We start from the raw sequence: 19,418 nt of genomic DNA on the forward strand, positions 1-19,418 counted from the left end.
TCTGCAAGAAATGGCCAGAACCATGATCAATGAAACCAATATGGCTAAGCATTTCTGGGCAGAAGCAATAAACACTGCATGCTATATTCAGAATAGAATCTCTATCAGACCTATTCTTAATAAGACTCCTTATGAATTGTGGAAGAATAGAAAGCCCAACATTTCATATTTCCATCCTTTTGGATGTGTATGCTTTATTCTGAACACTAAAGATCATCTTGGTAAGTTTGATTCCAAAGCACAAAAATGTTTCCTTCTTGGATATTCTGAACGCTCAAAAGGCTACAGAGTATACAATACTGAAACATTGATTGTAGAAGAATCAATCAATATCAGGTTTGATGATAAGCTTGGTTCTGAAAAACCAAAGCAGTTTGATAATTTTGCAGATTGTGATATTGATATATCAGAAGTTGTTGAGCCAAGAAGCAACGCATCAGAAGCAGAGCTTCTCAGAAGCAAAGAATCTGAAGATCAAGTATCAGCTTCTCTGGAGAATCTAAGCATATCTGAAGAACCATCTGTCAGAAGATCATCCAGACTCATCTCTGGTCATTCAGAAGATGTCATTCTTGGAAAGAAGGATGATCCAATCAGAACAAGAGCATTCCTTAAGAACAATGCAGACTGTCAATTAGGTCTTGTATCTTTGATCGAGCCAACTTCTGTTGATCATGCTCTAGAAGATCCAGACTGGATAATTGCTATGCAAGAAGAACTGAATCAGTTTACAAGGAATGATGTTTGGGATCTTGTTCCTAGACCAGATGGATTCAATATAATCGGTACAAAATGGGTCTTCAGAAACAAGCTCAGTGAGAAAGGTGAAGTGGTAAGGAACAAAGCCAGACTGGTGGCTCAGGGTTATAGTCAGCAAGAAGGGATTGACTATACAGAAACCTTTGCACCAGTGGCCAGGTTAGAATCTATTCGTCTATTAATTTCATTTGCCACTCAACATAACATCACTCTCTATCAGATGGATGTTAAGAGTGCCTTCTTAAATGGTTATATAGATGAAGAAGTTTATGTCCATCAACCTCCTGGTTTTGAAGACTCTATGTCTCCTAATCATGTTTTTAAACTAAAGAAATCATTGTATGGATTGAAACAGGCTCCCAGAGCTTGGTATGAACGCTTAAGTTCTTTCCTTCTGGATAATGGTTTCACTAGAGGAAAAGTGGACACTACTCTCTTTTGTAAAACCTTTAAAAGGGATATTTTAATCTGTCAAATATATGTAGATGATATTATTTTTGGAACATCTAATGCTACACTTGGGAAGGAGTTTGTTGAGTCTATGCAGGCTGAGTTTGAAATGAGCATGATGGGAGAACTCAAGTATTTCCTTGGAATACAAATAAATCAAACATCAGAAGGAACGTATGTTCACCAAACCAAGTATGTGAAGGAACTTCTGAAGAAGTTTAATCTTCTAGACTGCAAAGAAGCCAAAACTCCTATGCATCCAACATGCATCCTAGGTAAGGATGAGGTAAGTAAGAAGGTAGATCAGAAGTTATACAGAGGTATGATTGGATCTCTTCTATATCTGACTGCTTCTAGACCTGACATTCTGTTCAGTGTTTGTTTGTGTGCTAGATTCCAATCAGATCCTAGAGAATCTCATTTAACTGCTGTTAAGAGAATTCTAAGGTATCTGAAAGGTACTACTAATGTTGGCTTAGTTTACAGAAAATCTAAAGAATACAACTTAGTAGGATTCTGTGATGCTGACTATGCTGGAGACAGAATTGAAAGAAAGAGTACTTCAGGAAGTTGCCAATTTCTTGGAAGTCATTTGATCTCCTGGTATAGCAAGAAGCAAGCAACTATTGCTCTATCAACAACAGAAGCAGAATATGTCGCTGCTGCTGGTTGCAGTACACAGATGCTCTGGATGAAGAGTCAGTTAGAAGATTATCAGATATTTGAGAGTAACATTCCTATATTCTGTGATAATACTTCTGCTATATGTTTATCTAAGAATCCTATTCTTCATTCAAAAGCTAAACATATTGAGATTAAACATCATTTCATAAGGGACTATGTTCAGAAGGGTGTTATATCTTTAAACTTTGTTGATACAGACCATCAATGGGCTGATATTTTTACAAAACCCCTGGCTGAAGATAGGTTTAAGTTCATTCTGAAGAACATCAGTATGGATTCTGAAGAGTATCTTCTGAAATGAAAATGGACTTTTTTTTTAATCAGAAGTTCTGATTGAAATCTTTTAGAAATTATAATTCGGTTATTACTAACGTTTCATTGTCTAAGTTGATTCAGAACCTCTTTTAAAGCAAAACAGCTGTAACGTTTTATCTCGGGATGGTAAACCTGTCGTTACTGTTCATGGATAAGCGCGCGTGCAGTTGAAGGGACGCCGACCATAGGTAACTGTGCTAGTCACCTCATTTGTCTTTATTATCTCTCCTCACGTCACGTAACATTAAATGCTTTTCATCATTTTCTCTCTTTCAGTTTTTCTTTATATTCTTCAAACACTTTTCCTTCCCTCTCATATTTTCTCTATTCACTCTATCTTTTTGCATTCATATCAAACCCTAGCTGTTCATTATCTGCAAATCCATCATGAACTCTTCATCAAGCCCAGGAAACCATGGAAAAGATCAAAACAAAAAGAGGAAAGTTGTTGAAACATCTCCCTCCAAACCCAAAAAGATAAAGATCACCTATGACCCTCTCAAGGTGAATCCATTCGAAGCAATGTTATCTGGAAACTATTCTAGACGTGTGTTTCAACCCCCTGGTGAAAGCCCTCCATCATCTCCATCTTCTTCCTCATCTTGTTTCCTTCTAGACTCAACTTCCTCTTCATCTAACCTTTCCTCTCCCTCAACCCATTCCGAAGAAATCTCTTCATCTTCACCCGCTGAGAATGTTGTCTCTGATAAAGATTGTGGAAGATCTGCATCAGAACCAAGTCTCCCTGACCCCTCGCCTGGAAGTCCAAGAAGCAGTCAATGAGGCGTTTCACTCCTTCATGGCATGCTGGCACAGACTTTGTCTTAGCTAGGGTCTTAGGATTTGGTCTTAGTAGTTTTTCTTTCCTTGTTGCATCTGCTTGTTAAACATCTTCTCATGTAATCTGTTTTGATTATCAATGAAAACTTTCTTTGTTTTTACATTCCAGTAATTTTGTTTGTCGTTTTATTCATCTGAATCTTTTGAAATATTCTTTTTGATGTTATGACAAAAAGGGGGAGAAGATAAATGATAAATGATTTGATTAATCTATCAGTTGCTGGGTAAAGCTCCCACACATTTACTAACAAGAACTGCAAGTTCTATATGGTTTAAGTGTTTTGCAGGTATAAAGAAGTGAAGAGAATCTTCAAAGCAAACACAAGAAGCTAAACCATGGAAACTGAAGCAAGCTGAGTGCTGTCAAGCTTCAGAGATCAGAAGCACTGATAATAGAATTTGATCCATATTTGTCTATTTGATCTGACAAAATTCTATTTGCTCTGATACATTATTCTAGCCTATATGGCTCTGATACATATCATGTGTTCTAATATACATTTTATGTTCTGAGTCGTTCATGCTGACTTTTGTCGTTTAGTTTTTGTTCTGTAACATTTCAGGATGTAGAGATGCTCAGATGATGCTCTGGTACATTCAACAATGTTCTGATACAAATCTAGGATGAAGTGATGTTGGTAGAAATTCAAAGCTCTGAAGCTATCCGAGGGAAGCAGAAATCAGAAGCTGTGAATGTTCTAAAGATCCAGAAAACTCAAGTTCTAAAGCTGTCCTAAATGGAAGCAGAAGTCAGAAGCTGTGAATGTTCAGAAGATTAAAGAAATTCAAGTTCTGAAGCTGTCCTAGATGGAAGCAGGAATCAGAAGCTGTGAGTGTTCTAGGGATCTAAAGAAATTCTAGTTCTGAAGCTGTCCAATGGAAGCAGAAGTCAGAAGCTATGAATTCTCTAAAGACAGAAGCTTATGTGATCGTCTCTACCGAAATAATCAGGGAAGTCTTTTATTAAAGTTCTTCGAGTATTTATTTCAGGGGGAGATTATTTATCTCAGGGGGAGATTGTTAATCTCAGGGGGAGACATATTCATATGCTTATGCTATAGCTGTGTAATTTGTCTTTTGCCGTCTGTTCTTTCTGATCGCAAATTCATATCATTTATATATGTTTTTGTCATCATCAAAAAGGGGGAGATTGTTAGAACAAGATTTGTTCTGATCAATTATCTTAGTTTTGATGATAACAATAGTATGAATTTTGCTTAAGATAATATGGTACTCTAATCCAATGCAATTTCCTTTTCAGGAAATATATAAAGAGTACGCATAATTCAGCGCTCAGAAGCTTTGTCTCAAAGGGTTCAACATGTAACATCAGAACATGGTCTGGCAAGACATCAGAAGATGGTCGAAGCAGAATCAGAACATGGGTCTATGGAAGCATCAGAAGAACAAGAGAACAGAAGCACTGAAGTTCTGATGGTATCACGCTCAGAAGCACTTCAAGGTCAGAAGATCAGAAGATGCTATGCACCAAGCTGTTTGACTCTGATGATATTCAAACGTTGTATTCACAAACATCAGATCAGAAGGAAGTACAAGTGGCAAGCTACGCTGACTGACAAAAGGAACGTTAAAAGCTACTAAAGGCTACGTCAGTAGACACAGCGTGAACAAGGCTCGAGGTAGTTGACAAAAGCGTATAACATTAAATGCGATGCTGTACGGAACACGCAAAGCATTAAATGCACTCAACGGTCATCTTCTCCAACGCCTATAAATATGAAGTTCTGATGAGAAGCAAAAAAAACGATTCTGCACCAAAACAACTCATATTAACTTGCTGAAACGCTGTTCAAATCAAAGCTCAGAATCTTCATCTTCATCAAAGCTCACTACATTGCTGTTGTAATATATTAGTGAGATTAAGCTTAAACGTTAAGAGAAATATCACAGTTTGTGATTATCGCTTTTAAGAAGCAATTGTAATACTCTTAGAATTGATTACATTAAGTTGTAAGGAACTAGAGTGATCGTGTGGATCAGAATACTCTAGGAAGTCTTAGAGGTTATCTAAGCAGGTTGTAACTAGAGTGATTGTGTGGATCAGTAAACTCTAGAAAAGTCTTAGAGGGTATCTAAGCAGTTGTTCCTGGAGTGATCAGTGTGTGATCAGAAGACTCTGGAAGACTTAGTTGCTGACTAAGTGGAGAACCATTGTAATCCGTGCGATTAGTGGATTAAATCCTCAGTTGAGGTAAATCATCTCTGCGGGGGTGGACTGGAGTAGTTTAGTTAACAACGAACCAGGATAAAAATAACTGTGCAATTTATTTTTATCTGTCAAGTTTTTTAAAGCTACACTTATTCAAACCCCCCCCTTTCTAAGTGTTTTTCTATCCTTCATCTTGCTACTATTGGAAAATTATTATGGAATTTACAAGCTAAAGCGGACAAGCTATGGGTGCGGTGGCTGAATGCTTACTACATCAAGAATAACGAGGTCATGGCATGGCAGGTGAGAGCAAGCTGTTCATGGAGTGTGAAAAAAATGATGAAATGTCGAGATGATATTAAGGATATGCAGTATTGGCAGGATGTTTTACAAGGTAAGCAGTTCAAAACTAAACTGCTTTATATTGCCATACGGGGTACGATGAACAAGGTTGAGTGGCGACACATGACAATGCACAATTTGGCTCGACCACGAGCTATTTTCCTTTTGTGGTTGGTACTGCATGGTAAACTGTCTACTAAGGACAGATTGTTAAAATTTGGGATTAGCGTGAATCCGACGTGTGAATTTTGTAATAATGTGGAGAGCATTCACCACCTTTTCTTTGAATGTAGCCATGTCCATATGGTTTGGAAAGGTATATTGGAGTGGTTGGGATTGCACAGAAGCCCGCATGGTTGGAATGAAGAGAGGGTTTGGCTAATGTCCGAAACACATAAAAAAGGATGGATGTGGCCGCTTCTGAAAATTGCTTGTGCAGAAACAATCTATGAAGTGTGGAAGAATCGAAATGAGAAGATTTTCTCCCAAAAGAATATCGACCGAAATTTATTAGGAAAGATTATTGATATTATTGTAACTAGAGGTATTAAGAATAGGAAGATTAGATCTCACATTGATGTGAGTACTAATAGAATTATTAGATAGCCTGGATCCTTACGATCGGCGTGTACTTCATTGTTTTTGGTTTTAAAAAAGATATGCTTTTTGACCAAAAAAAAATTAATAAAATCCGTTTTTTAATAGAGGCATCAAAATTAAAAATAAAATAAAAAATAGGATCAAAATTATAATAAAGTTAAAAAAATAATAAATATAAAAAATAACCCGTCAAATTAAGAAATTCATCAATTCACTGGTTTGACATGTGAATCGGCCGAGTCACACCGGTTTTTACCGGCTCAAATACACAATTGTCCGAAGACTTTACCGAACTGCTCTACCCTCCGATTCACGGTCTAACCGGCCGGAACGTTCCGGAGGATTTTTGTTTAAAATAATAATTGAGTTAATATTTATTTTAAAAAAATATTTCAGTTTTTAATACATTGAATTTACATTAATGTTTCATAAAATATTTTCCTTTAATTTTAAAATGAGTAATCTAAATGATGACTTCACACGCTTGTTAAAATCCAGTTTCATAGAGATTGAGGAAGAAAAGCATGTGTAGCATAATGGTAATAGACACAACATGTGCTTAGTTAGTTATTTTATAGGGTTTAACTTTTTTTTTTTTAATAAGTAATGGTATATATAAACAAGATACAACGATCGACACATTACCTGTTTATACAAGAAAGAAATAAGATATTTTAAAAATGAAAATTACAAACCGTAGAAGAATCATTAAATGACCTAAATCATTTCAATGAAATGAGCACTATAACACTAAAACACTCGTCAAAGTTAAAAACATTATCTTTAAACAAGATAGCGTTTCTCATCATCCACAAATTCTACAAGACTGCATAATTTGTGTCAAGAAAATTTTAATTAAAACTATCAAATTATTATAAAGTTTGGATTTTATCACATTATTTATATTAAATTGTACATAAAATTGGTTGTGGTCTATCAACAATATAACTTGTTTTACATTGACATTGTATAAAAATTAAACACAAATTTATAACTTGAGTTTAATTATATTATTGAATAATATGGATTCCGAGTGAATGAAAATCCAAAGCAGAAATTTCAACTTACGGAAAAGAAAAGGTAAGAAAAAAATCTAAGCCATCGAATCGTGAATGGGAACTTAATTAGGTTTAAGCTCTACAAGATCTTCTGCTACTGACCTCGTATGAATGAATATATATTTATACGTTCTACACGAAATATTCGGATTTGGATTATCTAGTGAACGAAATCTTTCAGATTACCTAGTGAACGAAATCTTTTAAGTAATAAATATAGTGACCTTGAGATTCACGAATCAAAATTATATTATTCATATGTCATATGCTTGGGAGGTAGGAATAGGGTAAGGGATGATTTGTCTATCATCTAGCATGCGGTAATTTTGATTAATTTGAAAGTTTTGAAAAAATATCGTTTTTGTAGGTTATCTTAGGTGATCTGTTATTGTGAAATGTGTAGAAGATAAAAATATTTTTTATTGATTTATCAACATATTATGAGTGTTAAAAATATTATAATCAAAAGTTATGTCTTTAATTTTTCATTAATAATATTGCTTCAATACATGTTTAATTCTTTTAGATATTAAAATAAATAAAAAATATTTTTTAATTACTTTTCATAGTTGTCCAATACATGTTGTATGAAAGACAAATGAATGTCAGATATCATTCAAAGAGTGTTAAAGTAAAAAAACAAAATCATTTGGCTCCATTCCTCTTTCTTCTAGTGGCTTAACATAACAGTGGGTTGTTTAAGAGGGCTTTAGATCTTAGTATTATTTTTTAGTTAAAGTAGGTTTTTATAGTTTAGATCTCTCCTACCTCTAGTATGTTGATGATATCATAATATTGATTGACCCTTCAGTTGTGAATTTGTGGACTATCAAAGCTATCTTGAGGGACTTTGAGTTGGCGTTGGGTTTTAGGGTTAATTTTTATAAGAGTAGCTTGATTTAAATTAATTTTCACCCTACTTTTTTATAGTTGACTCATGATTTTCTCCATTACAAGATTGAGTTTGTCCCTTTTAGGTATTTTGGATTTCTAGTGGGAGTTAACCCTTAGTTTGAAGCCACATGGCAAGCGCTAATTAACCTAATGTGGATAAGAATTCACTCTTGGAAGAACTTTTATGTTTGTCTTGAGGGTAAAGTTATCATTCTTAATTAAGTCCTCAATGCCCTTCCTATCTTCTTTCTCTATGTCTTTAAGATGCATGTGAAAGTGTGGAAGACGCTAGTAAAGATGAAAATGAGATTTCTGTGGGGAGGTAGGGATTCTAAAATTTTCTCGGTGAAGTAATTTGTAGTGTGCAAGCCTAAGAAGTCCGGGGTATAGGTGTCAGAGATCTTTGAAAAGTCAATCTAGCTTTGATATCTAAATGGCATTGGAGGCTTGTATCAAGTACCCTCGGTCTTTGGTTTTATATTCTTTCGGTCAGGTATAGGGTCCCTTTTGTTCATCCTCGTGCGGAGATCGGTTTATGTGCCTTTGTGCTGTCTCACATTGGTGGAAAGGTGTGACCTTCATTGACTCCAAAAAAAGGATCATTCAAATTAGTTTGAGAGAGGGCTGGTTAAGAATGTTTTGATTAGGTCTTCAGACTTACTTATTGGAAGATCCCTAAATAAGGGCGGCTATTTATGTATAGGTTTCAAAGACCTTATTTCATTTCCAAATTTCAGGAAGTGTTGGTGAATGAGATTAAGAGGTTTTCAAAGGGGAGGATTTCTTGGGATCTTAGATGGAAGAGATTGTTCTTTGTTCACGAAGAACCTCTAATCACTTATTTCTTTTCTTTTTTCCAAGAATTTTAGTTTAATGTGTAGTGATAATTGGGCATGGAAATATTCCAACAAAGATTTCTTTTTAGTGGCATTCATGTATTTAGTCCAATCAGACTTTCTTCCTCTCTCAGAGGGAAAATTAGCTAGACGGAAACTAACTATTCCGTTCATTTGAGATAGTTGAGCTCCCTCTAAAATGATGGTCTTTTCTTGGTAGCTATTGCTGGATAGGATGTTTTTAGAGACAATTTATTCAAGTGGAATGTTTTTGTTAACCGGAGGATCTCTATTGTATTTTGTATGGGGATTCGCTAGAATTTTTTTACATCTATTTGTTACTCATAATCTAGTCTCTAGTACCTGGTGTAGGATCTTTAAGTGACTGGGATGCATTGAATTCTCCCTAAGGATCTTAGTTTACTAATTGAGTTTTTTTATCTCTAGAAGTGAAAGTTTACTTAAGGGGAGATTTCATTATAATTTGGCTTACATTCGTGTTGTCTATTTGGTTATTCTTTTCCTCATATAATCCAACAACATAATATTGCAATTAAAAAAAAGTCTTGTATCAATATGATAATATCAAATTCTATTATTTGTAGTTATTCTTCTCCTCTTATAACCTAACTCAACGGGTCGGGTGCAGATTTCACACTACCTAAATCTGCATTCGAAATTGGTACCCGAACTCAAATTCAAACTCAAATACTGTTCGGGTGGCAAAATAACACTCACGCCCACACCCGTTGGATTCAGATTTTTCCCCCAAACTCAAATTTGTAACAAAATACACAAAATACATTTTTCCTACAACTATTTAATATATATATATATATATATATATATATATATATATATATGGATGTGATTTCGGATTTCGAGTGCAGGTTTCACACTACCCAAACCCTCACTCGAACCCAAATTCAATTAATTCAAATTTTCACCCGTTGGGTGTAAGCAGACCCGGCGCATTTAGGTGAGCTTGTCTTCCCTAAAATCAACACCATAATATTTAATTAGACCAGAAGAAGTAGTAGTATTAGTTTGGCACGCATATCAATATTTCCTTATAGATATGAATAAATTGAATTTATGCATCTCTAATATGCTTTCTTTCTTTTTGCAACTTAACATCAAATCCAAAAGAAGTGTTCTTTTGGAAAAATAACAACATTAATTGTTGTAGTTTTGCTCAAACATCACCCCATTAATATCAACCGGGTAATGCAAAAAAATATTTAGAAACTGCACAAATCAAAAGAAAACATAAAATTAACAAAACTACTCTAGGAGCTCCAGATTAGAGTGCAATCACTCAACTCATTCACCCATTGCTCAAAGTCATTTTCCTGTGAGGTCTTTTTAATTTCAACCACCATGGCTTGACTTCTATTCTTGGCTAATTTGTTTAGTAAGTCAGCCATACCCCTCCTCCTCTTTGACCCCGTTGACGATGACTCGTAACTTCCCTCCGATGAAGAAGGTTCAGGCGAGTCACGTTTCAAAACCACCTCCCTTTTTGGCTCTGACGTATCTATAGACACGTCGTTGCCAATAAGGTGGGGAAAATTAACCTTGGCTTTATGGCCACGCATCTTGAAAGCAGCTTTGTCGTAAGCCAAAGCTGCTTCTTCCTCGGTCAAATAAGTCCCTAACCAAACCCTAGCACCATTCTTTTTTGGATCTCTGATCTCCGCTGCAAACTTTCCCCATGGCCTACGCCTCACGCCCTTGTACCGCTTCCAAGACACCGGAGGTGCACTTACCTCACTTACCCCTACAGATTTGTCTGAATCACTGTCACTCTTAGGGCTTGAAAAAGATTGATAAGATGTTTGAAAACTGGAATCATCACAAAGAAGGTATTGTTGAACATGTTCCAAAAATGCAAAATCTGGATCATTGGTGGTGGAAGCCATGTTTTGGATCTAAATAAAGTTTACCGTTTAGAGAGTAACTGAGACTTGGGGATATAGCTCTATATATACTAGAAACTTTTTTATATATAGCAACAAAACAACTCTTGTTATGCAATTGTATATTCAAAAAATGACATTGAAACCGCGTGATGTTATTCATTTTTTAAATAAATATTCCTTTCAAGGTCACTTCGGTGAAACTTCAAGAGCCTTTGAGTTGTGTAAATGGTCATAACTTTAAGTTGTTCAACAATTGAATTGAATATATATATAAAACCCCATTTTTTGATATTTTATTCTCTTCTCTCTTTGTTGGTTATCGCACGTGGGTCTTAGTTTGTTTTATTTGTTAAATATATTAGGGGAAAATAAACGTATAAGATTCTTTTGTTGGAGATGATAAATAATGCACCATTAAATATTAAACAACATTGTATGGAGATAATATCTCTTAATCATGAAACACTAATTTTCCTCTATTATATAATATTTTGTCATATTTGTAAATAAATGTTTGTTTTTTCATTTTCAACTAATAACAAATTTGTAGGTACACACGGGTTCGGGTCGGATATGCGATTTTTTTTTTTTTTACAGATAATATTAGATTGACAATAAAGATATTAGATTGTCGGAAAAAACACAATTTGTAATAATCAATTGAAATGCAAAAATTTAATAAATCGTAAAAGAAAAAATATAATTAATTACATGTTTAATGATATATAAAAAATGATTTTCCATAAAAGAGAAATGGGTTTGATGGATTATGTAAAAGAAATAATATATATATATATATATATATATATATATATATATATATATATATATATATATATATATATATATATATATATATATATATATATATATATATATATATATATATATATATATATATATATATATATATATATATATATATATATATATATATATATATATATATATATATATATATATATATATATATTATAACTTTCTAAAAATATAGGAAAGGGAAAAAATTTAATACATAAAGGGGCATTTACAAAAATTTGGAACAAATAAATAAAGAAGAAACTTAAGTGGAGTAGCATTTCTTATAATGGTAGCTTCACTTTAAAAATTGATTATATTAGAATAATGTAGTTTTGTGCTAAAATCATAGTTGATCGGTGAACAATTGATGTGGATCGCTATAGTAGATTCGAGCTTTCAGTGCAATAGAGAAGGGATTGACCAACATGGTTATCACTCCAATGTCTAAGTCAGTATGAGAGTAAGATGAAGCAAATTATATTTAAATTTAGATTACTTGAGAAATAACGCATTCTCCTTTTTACATAGTAATATGATTATAACTTATTGCTAATCTAATGGTGTGAGATGTAGGAGTCCGTCGTTGATATTGGGTTAGGATTTCCTACTTCCTAGTCTAGGATATCATACTTTTCCCGCACACGGGCTGGTGAGTCATTTTATTTTCTGGGCTATATTTATTGGGCCTTTTAGGCGGTCTAAAACAGTTGATTTCCAAGCCCTTGCCCATACTCTATAAGGTGAGGGCCTTGTTGCACTTTTTCTTCTTTTTCTGTCCATTGCTCTTTTTAAGTGAAAAGTCGTAATGTGGCATCATTTTCATAGGTAACTTGTTTCTTAAATGTGTCCCATGCCCTAGATGCCTTTTCAATTTCTTTGTCATGATGACCTTTGGGTACTAAAATACCTAAGACCATCTCCAATGGTGCAACTCATTTTTGAGTTCTTTATGGGTCCCACCAGCCATATCATCTCAAAATAATTTATTTTATTGATGTAATTCAAATGGGTCCCACAACTTTATCTTATAAATTAATTTGATTGGGTACCACAATTTTTTACTAGTTGCATTGTAATGCAACTCTACTATGACATGGCAAATTGATTCAATATTTAATTATTATATTTATGTCTAGTTGGAGAACTCATTGAAAAATACTACCATTGGAGATGCTCTAAGTATCTTTTGGAAAAATCTGGACAGGTAGTGCTTACTTCATTTCTTTCCGTAAGATATCTTATGATCTTCAGAACTATATGTATTGTTACCTTGCTCATTACTTTTGTTCTTTCATTATAGGCATTCTTTGCAATACACCATCTTCTTAACTAATGGGGTAGTATCTATTATGCGTCGAAAAGCGAAGGAAGACATTTCACATGCATGTGTAGATCCAGAAATTTTGGCGGCCACTTCTATTTTTCCTCGCGAAGGTAACATTGATAGGGCTTTCTTTGATGTGGGTCCCTCATATGACTGGCTTGTATTGATCCTAGCCAAAGATGAAAAAGATATGCAGCAAATATGGCAGGTGCATCATACCTTTTTGTGAATGCATATTTTTCGATTATGGGTCCTGGATTGCCTTTCAACAATTTCATAGTTGGAGTTCTAAACTATCTAATGATTTCTCATTCACGATTGATTCCTGTGAGTTGGTCTTTCATCAAAGTCTTCTAGTACTGGTGTGAGTACTGAGGGGGAAAAGTCATATTTGTCACTCTTCTTCCACCTTTTCAAGGTTCATTGTAGTACAAAAAATCATGCGCATGGTTGGAGTTTAATTACATTGATGTTGGTTACCCGTTACTTCGAAGTGTATTCCGATGACACGAGGCTCACGCAAAATCTTGTACCATAGAATCTGAACCAGAATATTGATGTACAAATTTATTTCGTATGTTCTAGAGCCAAGGCCACATCTTAACAAGGAACATGTCATGTGTCTACCAAGAGGATGATCTGTCCCAGGAGGATTTTTACCTAAAGAAACGATTAGTCACTTTCTTTAAAGAGTTGGGTTATATCGAAGGGGTTGTTCCGCGAGACAAAGCCTCAAGAAAACCTTCAAAGAGGCTCATTGAAACTCTTTTGTCGATGGACACTAACACCAAGGAAAGAGGAATGTCTTTTTTGGTAAGCTCCCAATACTTTTATCTTTCTTTACTTGTCATCTTTGTCTACCGTGTTTCTTGGCGATTTTTAAATTTCCACGTGTATAATCAATGAATAGTGAGAAAGTAATTAAAAAAATGAAGAAGGAAGCCCTAGATATCCTAGTGACGAAAAATTATTCAAGTGATAAAACACCCATAGTTGTTTTTCGCGATAATGTTTTTATAAAATCTCAACTATTAGTACATTTACACAATTTTGAAATCAATCCATTCCTTTGAGTGGAAATCCTCTCCATTTCTCTAAAGAAATGGAGAACACAAGTACTATAGTGTTTATGATATATGTGTCAAATATGTAAAATATATGTCACACATTTCAATAACGTGTACATTTATACACAATTACTTTAGTAATTGTGCTCTCCATTTCTTTTGAGAATTGGAGAAAATCTCAACTCCATTCCTTTGTCATTAACATTTTTTGGATAACTTTTCAGTTCATGGGGTTTACGCTAAACAGAAGGGGAATAAAGGCTAACTTAAGTGTCGTGCCATATTGAACATGAAAAGTTCAAACTAGGTTAAAATGGTTAAATAAATAAAATGAGAAAACAATATACAAAAAAAAAGAAATAAAATAAATGTGAAAAGGTGCTATTTTTTAGACTAAAAAAGTGCAGTGCCTGCGGACTTAGCCCACCATGCTTTCACTTTTTTGCGGGACGGACCAAAATTTTAGGCCCACACTCTCGACTATATATGACTGTCCCGTCCCGTTTTCTTGTGGACTTTTGTGGAGCGGGTCTATAAACGGGGTGGGTATGCCCATTTGTCACCCCTATATTCGGATAATGCATGTCATTGATGAAACTTTTCAAATTAACATTTAGGCCAAATAAAGACCAACTGATTCATCTTTGTACTCTTAGATAATAGTTGAAAATTCTCAATTTTTTTTTAAAGAATTTCGGGCTAAAGAATTATTTTTCTTGGATATGGATGTAAGCGGATCATAAAAAATCAATTGAACCCAAAATTCAATTCAAACCAAATCGAAATTAAATTGATTATTCCTTGTTTGATTCTAAAATCGAACCAAACCTATGAAAATTGTTGCGGTTTGGTTTAGTTATTGGTTTTAGTTTTTATAAACCGATGAACCGAACTAATATAAACAATTATGCTCTAAATCTTTTATTTCATTCATCATTACGTCCAAAGTTTGCATCGGTCAACCATTTTCCATCTTTGTTTACATTTCCTTCCTTTGAGAAAATCAAGTATCTAGAACCAAACTCCAAAACATATAAAGTAAAAACCATAAGTCATAAAAACTTACTTTCACTGAATTACGGCTCTCGCTGTGCTCCACAATTGTTGCTCTCTCTACTGTCATTCTAATATATTATGGTTGTCTTCTTCGTGTTCAAGTTCTCTTCGTTAATTTTCATATTTTTTTACCTTTTTTGTTTCTTCTTCTTCAACAAAATTACTTCTAGACTTGTTACAAATAGTTTTGATGTGTGTTTGAGATATGAAACATGTTCATTAATGTGTGTTTTGTTGTATTATATTTGTTAAAATTTCAAATCTCTTTCCAACCTTCTCATTCCAAGTGTTAACTTTTATATTTGATAGTGAACTTATTTCGTAATGCAGTGGGAATCATGTCACTGTTTCGTATGGATTAAGAGAAACTTGTAATTTATTTGAAAAAATAGAGCATGAAATAAATTATATGAAATGTATTTTTTTTAAATGATAGCATAAAATGCACTGAAAACCACGATAGTGGAGAGTACACCGATGGATATAATGTTTGGAAAAAATATTATAAATCGATCAACGGAACCAAACCAAATCGAACCAAACCGGGTAGTTTGGTTTGGTTCCTTTTTTGAAAAATATTAAAAACCAAATCGATAGAGATATCATCGGTTCAGACCTTTTATTTTACCAAAACTCTATCTAAACTGATTTGATTTCACCCCTATTTGTGGAGCAAGGTTGATTAGAAATTCTCATGATTTTGTGTCTTCACTCATCAATTTGGGGTATTTTTAATTTTAAATAAGAATTTTGCGACGCCTTCCGGTCTATTTGGTTTCAATGCAATTATAAAAAATTTTATCACAAAACTTTATCTTTAAGTCAAATTTGTTGAGAATGTAATTCCTTACGTCGAAGCATGTTGTTCGACAGAAGCAAGGTTTTGTCGAATAGCCTAGTGTATATCAAAGTTTTGTAGTTTTTGAAGTGTCGAAGGAGTTAGTCTCGACATGGATTTCGACTTAAGCTCAATTTTGTAGTGTTAGCATAATTAGGTATTTTGGGCTTTGCTTAGGGAGCAAGCAAACTTTAAATCTATAACTAGGGAGTAACCCCTATTATTGTATAAAGAAGTTGCATAATTAAATAAAATTACAGTTTGTGAGCAGAGAGAAACTCTGCAGAAATTATTCTTCCTTTATTTTTGTTGACACCCCAATTCCCTTTCTTTCCTAAGGTTGGTTGATTCACATAAGTGAAGAACAAGAGAGAATTTGATTGGTTGATTGAATTTTATTTATCAAGACTGGTTCAGAATTCTTCATAAGTTTGGTGTAATTTTTGTTGAGAAACAAGTGTGAGTTGTATGGAGAAACAAGTGTAAGTTCTAAGTCCCACTCACTTGAGCACTTTATAAGTGAGAGAACTCATACACCTATCACCTTAAGTTTTTGAATGAATATGTGGTGTCTCACTCACTTGTTTGGGTGAGTTTTTAACCTTTAGGTGAGTGTCTAATCCAATGTGAATGTTTTCCCCTCAATGATGACCCAACAGTTATATTAGAGCCTGATTCGAGTAAGAGACTGACTCCTTGTGTTAAAAGTCTGCTTGACATTGTGGTCAGGAGGCATGTCTCATTTAAGTCCCCATGACGAGATAAGGGTGTCTCTTAATGGCAGTACAAGCATGTGGATGAAAGAGCTTCCGCTTGAGGGGGAACATAATGGATGGACTCACACTTAATGGGGAGATAGTTAAGAAACAAATGTGAGTTGTGTGGAAAAATAAGTGTAAGTTCTAAGTCCCACATTGCTTAGAAAAGTGAAGGTTGAGCATTTTATAAGTGAGAAAACCCATACACCTATCACCTTAAGGTTTTGGGTGAATATGTGGTGTCTCTCTCACTTGTTTGGGTGAGTTTTTAACCTTTAGGTGATTGTTTAGCCCAATGTGAATGGTTCCCCCTTAAAGATGACCCAACAATTTCAACATCTGGTATCTAGAGCACTGGCTGAGATATTCGTGGGAAGTAAAACGCAATGGCGATGAATTATCAAAATAGACATTTTTTGGCAAGTCTTCCGATTCTAAAGAGTCAGAGTTATGAAAATTGGTGCAAGCTAATGAAGGTTGTTTTCTGTTATCAAGATCTTTGGGATCTTGTGAAAGAAGTAACACCTTTTGCAAAAGACGCTACAGATGAAGAAAAGGCTGCACACAAAGAATTGAAGAAGAAAGATTATAAAGCTCTCTTTATAATTCATCAATGTATTGATCCAGACAATTTTGAAAAGCTGAGTGATGTCGAATCAGCGAAAGAAACATGGAAAAATCTGGAAAAATCATTTGGAGACGCAAAAAAGGTGAAGGAGGTGAGATTACAAACTCGCAAAAGAACATATGAATTACTCCAGATGAAAGAACGTGAAAGCATAACTGATTTCTTTACTAGGGTTACAAAACTAGTGAATTAAATCAAAGTGTGTGGAGGAGCGCTTCTTTACCTCGCTCCAGCAAATAGAAATAAAAACACTTTCTAACCGAGGAGAAATCATATTTCTATAGCTTGTTGCAGTGGTTCTGAGTTTTCGATGCAGTGGAGAGTAATGTTCAAGTCATTATGATATTGAAAAGTGGTGTTTGATTGAAAGAAGATTGAATACCTAAGAAATAACACATTTTTCCCTTTACATAAGAAAAATGATTGGTAGCAGAACGCGTGTGCTAAGACGCGAGATGCAACCAACTGTCAGATTGATCTAAACCATTAACAAAATATCTACGGGAGAAATTGCCTGCTCAATGAGAGAAAATAATCTATCTATTCTTCGCTAAAAAAGTTTTGTTACTTTGGGTCTTTTCCTTTTAGAACAATTAGTTAAATACATTATATTTAAATTTATCTCTCTTTAAAGTAATTCTTTTCCATCTAATTACAACTTTAAAATATGAGAATTGATATTGTTACACCAAAATTTGACAACTACACCGTATTTCATACGGTTTGGTTTTTTTTATTATATTAAATAATTATTTGTTTATTTTTTTAATGCAAATGAATACTTATTCTTGTTGTACAATTTAAAGTGTATGCATAGCACTCCTCTTAAAATATATTCAAATGTTTCTCCGCCATTATTGAGTATTCAGCCCCACGACAATTAATAGTCCATTTTTAAAATACAAAGGAAGGAAAATTGGTTTCTTTTCATTATCTTTTAGCTAACTTTTGCACTCAATTGACTTGAAATCAATGATGGGTAAGATTGCTATCACTTTTGCTCACATATGAAATATGGTGAATTCTTATCTACCCAACTCAAAAAGTTGGGTAAGATTACCTCCTTTGTAAAATGCTTTGAAAACAATAAATATTTGTAGTATTTTAATAAATAATTAAATGTATTAAATGAGATGGAATCATGTGGTTGGAGGTACACTACCCAACTTTTTGTGATGGGTAGAGAAGTTGTCTCCATGAAATATTGCCTTTCGAAAAGATAAAATGAAACTGTACATCTTAAAATAAAAAATCTTTTCAACTTAACATCAAATCCAAAAGAACGTTCTTTCGGACAAATAACAACATTAATTGTTGTAGTTTTGCTTAAACATCACCCCTTGAAAATCATCAGGGTAATGAAAAAATAATAGAAAACATAAAATTATAACAGAACTACTCTAGGAGCTCCTGATTAGAGTGCAATCATTCAACTCATTCACCCATTGCTCAAAATCATTTTCTTGTAAGGATTTCTCATTCTCAACCACCATAGCTTTACATGGACTCTTCGCTAATTTGTTAAGTAGATCAGCCATGCCCTTCCTCTTCTTTGATCCAGGTGACAATGACTCACAACTTCCCACGGACGATGAAGACTCTGGCGAGTCCCGTTTCAAAACCACTGAACCCACTTCCCTCTCTGATACCGACTTAGACACGTCATTGCCAATGAGATGGGGAAAATTAACCTTAGCTTTTTGGCCACGCATCTTGAATGCAGCTTTGTCGTAAGCCAAAGCTGCCTCTTCCTCGGTCAAATAAGTTCCTAACCAAACCCGAGCACCATTCTTCTTTGGATCTCTGATCTCTGCTGCGAACTTCCCCCACGGCCTACGCCTCACGCCCTTGTACCGCTTCCATATAGGAGGCGTGCTTACTTCCCTCCGCTCTATAATTGTGTCTGAATCATTGTCACTTTTAGGACTTGGGAAAGGTTGGCCAGATGTTAGAAGGCTGGAATCATCGCAAAGAAGGTATTGTTGAATGTGTTCCAAATATGCCAAATCTGAATCATTGGTGGTGGAAGCCATTTTTTGAATGAGTGTAGCGATGTTTTGGATCTAACAGTGAGTG

At 34.3% G+C, this 19,418-nt stretch overlaps 3 protein-coding genes across 3 annotated transcripts; 1 reads left to right on the top strand and 2 right to left on the bottom strand.

Annotated features, from left to right (window-relative positions):
• Positions 1–5,509: 5,509 nt before the first annotated feature.
• On the top strand, positions 5,510–6,166 carry LOC131636596 (uncharacterized). Its single transcript, XM_058907207.1, has one exon. The coding sequence runs from the start codon at positions 5,510–5,512 to the stop codon at positions 6,164–6,166; it is 657 nt and encodes a 218-aa protein (XP_058763190.1).
• Positions 6,167–8,836: 2,670 nt separating this feature from the next.
• LOC131636594 (ethylene-responsive transcription factor 1-like) lies at positions 8,837–10,927 on the bottom strand. The gene has a single exon (XM_058907204.1). It carries the CDS (start codon positions 10,868–10,870, stop codon positions 10,238–10,240), a length of 633 nt encoding a protein of 210 aa, XP_058763187.1. The 5' UTR covers positions 10,871–10,927; the 3' UTR covers positions 8,837–10,237.
• Positions 10,928–18,325: 7,398 nt separating this feature from the next.
• On the bottom strand, positions 18,326–19,418 carry LOC131636601 (ethylene-responsive transcription factor 2-like). The gene has a single exon (XM_058907212.1). The coding sequence runs from the start codon at positions 19,373–19,375 to the stop codon at positions 18,743–18,745; it is 633 nt and encodes a 210-aa protein (XP_058763195.1). The 5' UTR covers positions 19,376–19,418; the 3' UTR covers positions 18,326–18,742.

The sequence above is a fragment of the Vicia villosa genome, unplaced genomic scaffold, assembly GCF_029867415.1.
Source record: "Vicia villosa cultivar HV-30 ecotype Madison, WI unplaced genomic scaffold, Vvil1.0 ctg.001792F_1_1, whole genome shotgun sequence".
In the NCBI taxonomy this organism is placed as follows: domain Eukaryota; kingdom Viridiplantae; phylum Streptophyta; class Magnoliopsida; order Fabales; family Fabaceae; genus Vicia; species Vicia villosa.

Coding starts and splice junctions, on each gene's coding strand:
- LOC131636594 (XM_058907204.1), bottom strand. CDS start 10,870: ATGGCTTCCACCACCAATGATCCAGATTTTGCATTTTTGGAACATGTT.
- LOC131636601 (XM_058907212.1), bottom strand. CDS start 19,375: ATGGCTTCCACCACCAATGATTCAGATTTGGCATATTTGGAACACATT.
- LOC131636596 (XM_058907207.1), top strand. CDS start 5,510: ATGGCATGGCAGGTGAGAGCAAGCTGTTCATGGAGTGTGAAAAAAATG.